The 6583-nt window shown below is 36.2% G+C and overlaps 1 protein-coding gene across 1 annotated transcript; it reads right to left on the bottom strand.

The window, feature by feature from the left end:
- Positions 1 to 4552: 4552 nt before the first annotated feature.
- Positions 4553 to 5037, bottom strand: LOC128999216 (insulin-like growth factor 2 mRNA-binding protein 3-A). The gene has a single exon (XM_054425608.1). It carries the CDS (start codon positions 4947 to 4949, stop codon positions 4656 to 4658), a length of 294 nt encoding a protein of 97 aa, XP_054281583.1. The 5' UTR covers positions 4950 to 5037; the 3' UTR covers positions 4553 to 4655.
- Between the last annotated feature and the right edge of the window lie 1546 nt (positions 5038 to 6583).

Here is a 6583-nt window from a genome sequence, read left to right as displayed (position 1 = left end):
GTAGCGATATGACAAAAAATATAGTTCACCACTCGGGGAAAAATGTATTTCGTCTGCAGAGTGACGAAACACATTTTTTGCCGACTGATTAACTATATTTTTTGTCATATCGCTACATTTACTGACAAAACAAGTAATAAAACGAAAATACTTTTCATGTAAAGATAACCTCTCAAAAATTAGCAGCTGTTTATTAAGTGATTCAATAATTTCGCATATTACTGTTGTATTACAACAGCGTACACTTGTATTACTATTGTAGTACATCACGAATACTTGAACTGATCCAGACTGTTCTGTTTAACTAATCGTGCTGTACATTATACCCTCGATATGAAGAACTTCTGACACGCATGTAACAATAAGCACAGCCTATTAAATAAATCGATAAATAATGCATGGGATTGCTTACAACCGAAGTTTAAAACTTCTTACTGCCCTTTTCCTTATCTGGACTAATTTTTATAACAATAGTAGAAAGTGGGCCATTACATATTATTTGACACCATGTTTGAAGTGTGAGATTTATCGAGCACTTTAAATGGTCGAGAATATGTATAGACCCACTTTCAGTCGTGTTTTGAGCGTTACTTTTCACTACACTACAAAGACTTATTATTTTCTTAATTAAAACAGAAATTGGATATTCCTTAATTACAATTAGGAACATGACAAAACGCTTAGCATTTTTAGGTTATGCTTTCAATAGTTAATAGTTACTTTTGGTTGTACAGTTTTGGTTTTTGAAAATTCATTGTTTGTTTACGTGGGCTAAATAAAAAAATAATGGTTAACATAACTTTCGCTTGGTAAAAATTCTTTAGCCGTAGTAAATAATGTAATGATGATTTTTTGCAAGTGATAAACATGGAACGAAAACAGGTTATTTCACGGTAGTGTAGCTAAAAGTATTTTTACTCACTTAGGAGTAAACAAGATACTGTAAAGCCGCAACGCATCTATCAAAACCCGTTTTTTCACTACACTACTATGAGTTGAGCTGTTTTCGTTATGTATTTACAACCTGCAAAACATTATATTTTCAACAGCTGTCTATTGTTTACTACCGAAAGTAACATTGTTTACAACCAAAAATTTTCTAGTGTCAACAATTTCAAATCTATAATATTAAAACGAAACATTGTTTTTTTTTATTTCACGATTCTGAATCAACCACTCGACGGATTTTCATGATTTTTGTGTTGTAAGAAAGATAATTTTGAGAACTAGGCATATCCCCAAGGGAATTTACCTTGTTTCTCTTTTGATGGCTCATCTACAAACTAAGACCTTTCTTTAGAGACCACTACCAAGTTTCTACGCCCTGCCGTTCTCTGTAATTAGCTGTGACAAAACCCCGTTTTTCCTCCATAAGAATAACATGGGATGGGAATTTAAAGGCCACTGGGGCAAAGCCCCAAGGGAATTTACCACGTTTCTCTTTTGATGGCTCATCTACAGACCAAGACCTTTCTTTAAGCCGGGTTTTCCTAGGCGCGGAGTCGGCTGGCGGAGAGAGAAACGCGGAGAGCGGAATTGAAATTAACATGGCATTCCGCTCCGCTTCTAGGAAAACAGTAACATTAAATTGCCTAAGACAAGTGGAGTCCGCTCTCCGCGTTCCTCTCTCCGCTGGCCGATTCCGCGCCTAGGAAAACCCAGCTTTAAGCCGGGTTTTCCTAGGCGCGGAGTCGGCTGGCGGAGAGAGGAACGCGGAGAGCGGAATTGAAATTAACATGGCATTCCGCTCCGCTTCTAGGAAAACAGTAACATTAAATTGCCTAAGACAAGTGGAGTCCGCTCTCCGCGTTCCTCTCTCCGCTGGCCGATTCCGCACCTTGGAAAACCCAGCTTTAGTGACCCCTACCGAGTTTCTACACCCAGCCGTTCTCTCAAATTAGCTGTCACAAAGAAAAACAGTTTCAAACTAATATATAGATTAGTATACCACCGAGAAAAGTAACACTATCGATGTATACAAGTCGAGGCTCTGTACACGAGTCTTAAAAAAAGGATATGCAAATTATTATACTGCTCAACTTTTTTAGGAAAGGGTAGGAAAATCAATTTTTTACACTTTTAGTTCATGTTGGTTTGTTTACAATCAATGTTTTTGAATTATTAAACATTGTTTGGATTAGGCCCGGAAATATTGATGTCATAAAGAAGGAGATCAAGAATCCTCAGGAATAAAATTTTAAATTACCACCACAACCCAGACGGGTTTTATCCAAAGATATACATAACCGATGAACCGATGAATGACATAGATTGAGCACAACGTCATCATTGACCTAGGATACAGTACTGCAATTAGACTAACCATCCTTTTATGAAATCTTAAAAGTTTTTTGGCGTGTGTTTAGTTGTGGTTACGTTTGGAAGCGCTGAATATTTTATAGTTTCAATAAATGAATACGGGGGATTACGATGTACATTGATTCAATGAGGGTGGTTTAATTATCAAGGATATTAGAACTGACAAAGGAATGGATAATATACATAGACAATTAATTACGTCACTAGCTCTACTAGCGTGTTTACGGTTTAAGTTCCTTCAACATGTGACCAGTTCTTTTGTTCAAATGAATTTTTTTTTTGACTCAGATGTTTACCAAAACAAACTATATGTTGTTGTTTTTACTTGTCTTTGTTTACACTTATTTATTTAGCAATTGATGCAGTGACATTTATATAAAGGATATGTGTGGACGATTCGTTTAATGATGTCAGGACACACACCAACGTTATAATTATGTGTACTGTGAATTTTATTGGATGTTTTAGTTTTATTTTAGGGAGTTTCTATTCAGACCTACTGGAAATTGTGTATAGTATGAGTAATTGTATTGTGTTGATATTGATTATGGAAGAGGCAGGTATGCGATGGAATTGGAAGGTGATATCGTTGACTAGGCCTATTATACACTTTCTCAATTGATAATTACTCTTTCTACTGTAGGCTGCCATAAAATTTGTCTTTATACGTGTAAGCTAGCTGTTCTGATTTATACACAGTTTTAACTGACTGAACTGAATTTTCAACAACTAAAGTAATTTTTTTTTTATTTGTTTACTTTACAATCTGTTATATAAATATGTTGAACAATAAGTAAATGCCATCATAAACAAATAGATTTTATTTGTCTATGATGCCATGCTATACAATAACTTTAAAATGAAGTCATAGGCTAACCTAAAAAATTCTATGAGTTTTGTAATGAAGAAAATAATTATTCTCTGTAGTGTAGCGAAAAGTAACGTTCAAAACACGAGTAAAAGTGGGTCCATACATATTCTCGACCATTTATTTAAATTACATTTAAAGTACTTTCTCGCACTTCAAACATGGTCTCAAATATGTAATGACTCACTTCATACTCTTGTTGTGAACTGTATACTATTTGTTGTTGCAGCATGACGAATAGTTTTACTTCGTCCATGTTCGATTGAGCGTGAACTAGCATAACAGCTGTTATTGAACTCTGTCAAGTTGAATCAGTACAATACAAATAGTCAGACGTTTAATAACACTTAATTAACCCTTCTTACTAACTAAAACTTAGCTTCTGCTTTCAACTCTGTGCTACCAGAACTTGTACTTAGTAAGATTAGTTCTAGGTTTTAGGTCGACAACTAGAACGTTTTGTAGGAGGGGGGACTCATTTCGATGTGTATGTGAACCTGTTCTTAGCAAAACATAAGATTTTCCCCACGTCCTACTGCATATAACCTAGCACAGTTAAAAGAAGGAAAGTAGTTGTTTCTTCTTGCGGTATAAACTACTACTTACATTTTAATGTGACTGATATAGTTAGACATTATGTAAATGACCACCAAGGCCTCATAGTAGGATAGAGAAAAGACCGCCCTCTATGAAAATGCATGGGGAGAGGCAGCCTCGGGATGGCTGAAAGCAATATCTGGAGTTAACGTTCCGGAAGAATTGTCCGGGAACGGTCCACCGTCCCTTTTTATTTAACCTCATCCCTACCTTTGTTTATATATTTCCTTTTACCTCTAAGGAACAAGATCTTCTATGAAATGAAATGAAGCTTTGTTACTGAAGACCATGTTAAGCACAGACATTCAATTTAATATTACAATGCTGATTAATAAGATATAAAATAAATATTTATTGTATACAATGCGTTCATTTTTATATCCATGTGAACCAGTAAATTTTGTTTCTTAAATAATTTAATCGTAGAAAAAGATGTCTACACTTAGAAATCCGCTGGTACGTGGTTTTATTTTTGTCAAACTTTGCGAAACTGTAGCGATATCTTAAGCGAAACACTGCAAACACCAAAAGACCCATAAAACAAGAAACATAAATTAAAGCGATAAAGTGTATGCTGCGTGTTACGATGAGTTAAGAACACTAATATCTGTAAGCCCGCATGGCGCCCCCTGATAGCGCAGACCCCATAGTTTGCCCATAAACATGAGAGCTCTTGAGACTTTCGAGTGAGGATTTTGGGGATGATTTACCCCCCAAAGCTTAATAACTTCTACACATTGAAGCTAGTAGCATATAAACTTGACAAACTATAGAGAAAAAAACTGTTTAATATACAGAAGAAAGTACATAGCTAAACATAAGGTTGAGTTTACCTTTTTGTAATATTATACGGGCAATTCATGTTGATCCATCAATTTCCGTTGCTCTTGCTCTCTTCTGTCGATTCTTGTACTTTGTTCTTCGGCAGGACTGGTGTGGTACCAGCCACTGATGGTTCGACCACTAGTTGTGCTCCCATGAAGGTAGACCCGTTCAACAGATCAATCGCCTTGTCCGCAGTGCATTGGTCCAAGCAGTCCACGAAAGCGTACCCTCCTCGCTTGATCAAGATGGACTTGCTCGGCAAGTTGTTTTCAGAAAACAGTTGTCTTATTGTGTTCTCAGTTATGTCCGCTGGTAGGTTTCCTATGTATAACTTGCTCATTTTTTTGTTTTCGGTAAAGGCTATTTACAGCTAGTAGAAAAAACACAAGTTCAGTAACAAAAATGCGACGGCAAAACAATTAAGTGATCTAAACATTGTAACAGCTGTATTTATAAGCATTTGTGAGCAGTTGCTTTACAAATCCAAAGCTACGAAAGTCTTAAATACATGCAGCATTGGATCCCAAAATATTATATATTTTTATAATAAATTGAATTATAAAATGTAATTGAATGAACTGCATAACTCAATGAATACCTCATAAATTTTACAAGTAACAATAATTATATTCATGTTCAACTTAAACATTTGCCCTTGCTGCCCTTGTCAACGTATTTATCCTAATTAATTGAGTTGAAGTGACTGAAGATTATCACTTTGTTCATCACATAAATAATTAAATGTACGAAACACATTTCAACAGCCGAGAAAGACGAAGGGAGTGAATTGATGGACCGTTATATGCAAATCGTATGGGGGAGGGGGGAGAACTAGTCATGCACTCACCATTATATCATATCAATCCCATCATGCAATGCAGTAGTCCGCCTCACTTGCAGGCAAGTCCGCAACTGCTTAATCCCATTCAAATCAGCTTTATATCCTATGCGATTGGAATTCCATGATATTTTTAACGTTCATTATGTTTTCTCACCCTCTATCTGAACATAAACATAAGTGAGACCGTGGATTACATTACGAATGCAATATAGAAATGTAGAATGTAGAATGGAGTGAGGTGACATGTGCTCCTTTCACCACAGAGAAGTAAGATACGAAGAAAACAGTCAATGGTACACTTCAGTCATGTCTAGCACCAGCCGCTTTAGTCCAGTCAGCAGGTAGTTTTAGATGGAAAAAGGTCGGAAGTTAATGACACTTGGGGATGTTGTTCAGGGATGATAAATCAACATTTTCCCAAATTTTGGACCTCGAGGACCCTGTGGAAAAAAGAGGGTGTGGGAAAAAGTTTTTTTTCTTTTATCTTAATCACTTTTTTCTCTTACTTCCTTCCGAAAAAGCATACGGTACACTTTTGTAGAGCGTTAAATTTCCTACAATTCTGTATTTCAAACATGTTTGTACGATAATTTGTTACCGAGCAATATTATTTTTATTTTTATGTATTTTTTAAAAAATCCACCAAAATATGAAAAAAGCGGAATTCCAACTTATTTTTTTCTATTACACACAAATTATCACCAAATTTTGTAGTAATTATGGTTCCTAGTTATAAGAGCCATCTCTGGATACCCCCCCATATACCACCTACCCCTCACTCACCTGACCAAGGTGGCTTCCTACACCCCCCCCCCCATGGTTCTACACTACCACAATATTACATTATCTTCTACGGATTATAGAATATTTTACAATTGTAATTGATTAGTATGTATGTATACATACTATCAGCATCACATCCATCAGTCTGCAAGGTCGTTAGATGTTTCTTTTCTGTCTTCACTCATTTTTGCCTTATATACTCTGCCGTGTTGCCGCACCACCGCGCAGTGTAGCTTACAGTTAATAACTGTTATGTATTAGTTTTAGTCTCGTTTGGTAGGTAGCCTACCAGAAATGCTCTTCACGCGATCTATGAGGAGCTATGGAGGACTCATTCGTGGACGCGGAGT

The sequence above is a fragment of the Macrosteles quadrilineatus genome, unplaced genomic scaffold, assembly GCF_028750875.1.
Source record: "Macrosteles quadrilineatus isolate MER2022 unplaced genomic scaffold, UCM_ALF_1.0 Scaffold_8__2_contigs__length_117827958, whole genome shotgun sequence".
NCBI lineage: Eukaryota > Metazoa > Arthropoda > Insecta > Hemiptera > Cicadellidae > Macrosteles > Macrosteles quadrilineatus.
This window is presented reverse-complemented; position numbering and strand designations above follow the sequence as displayed.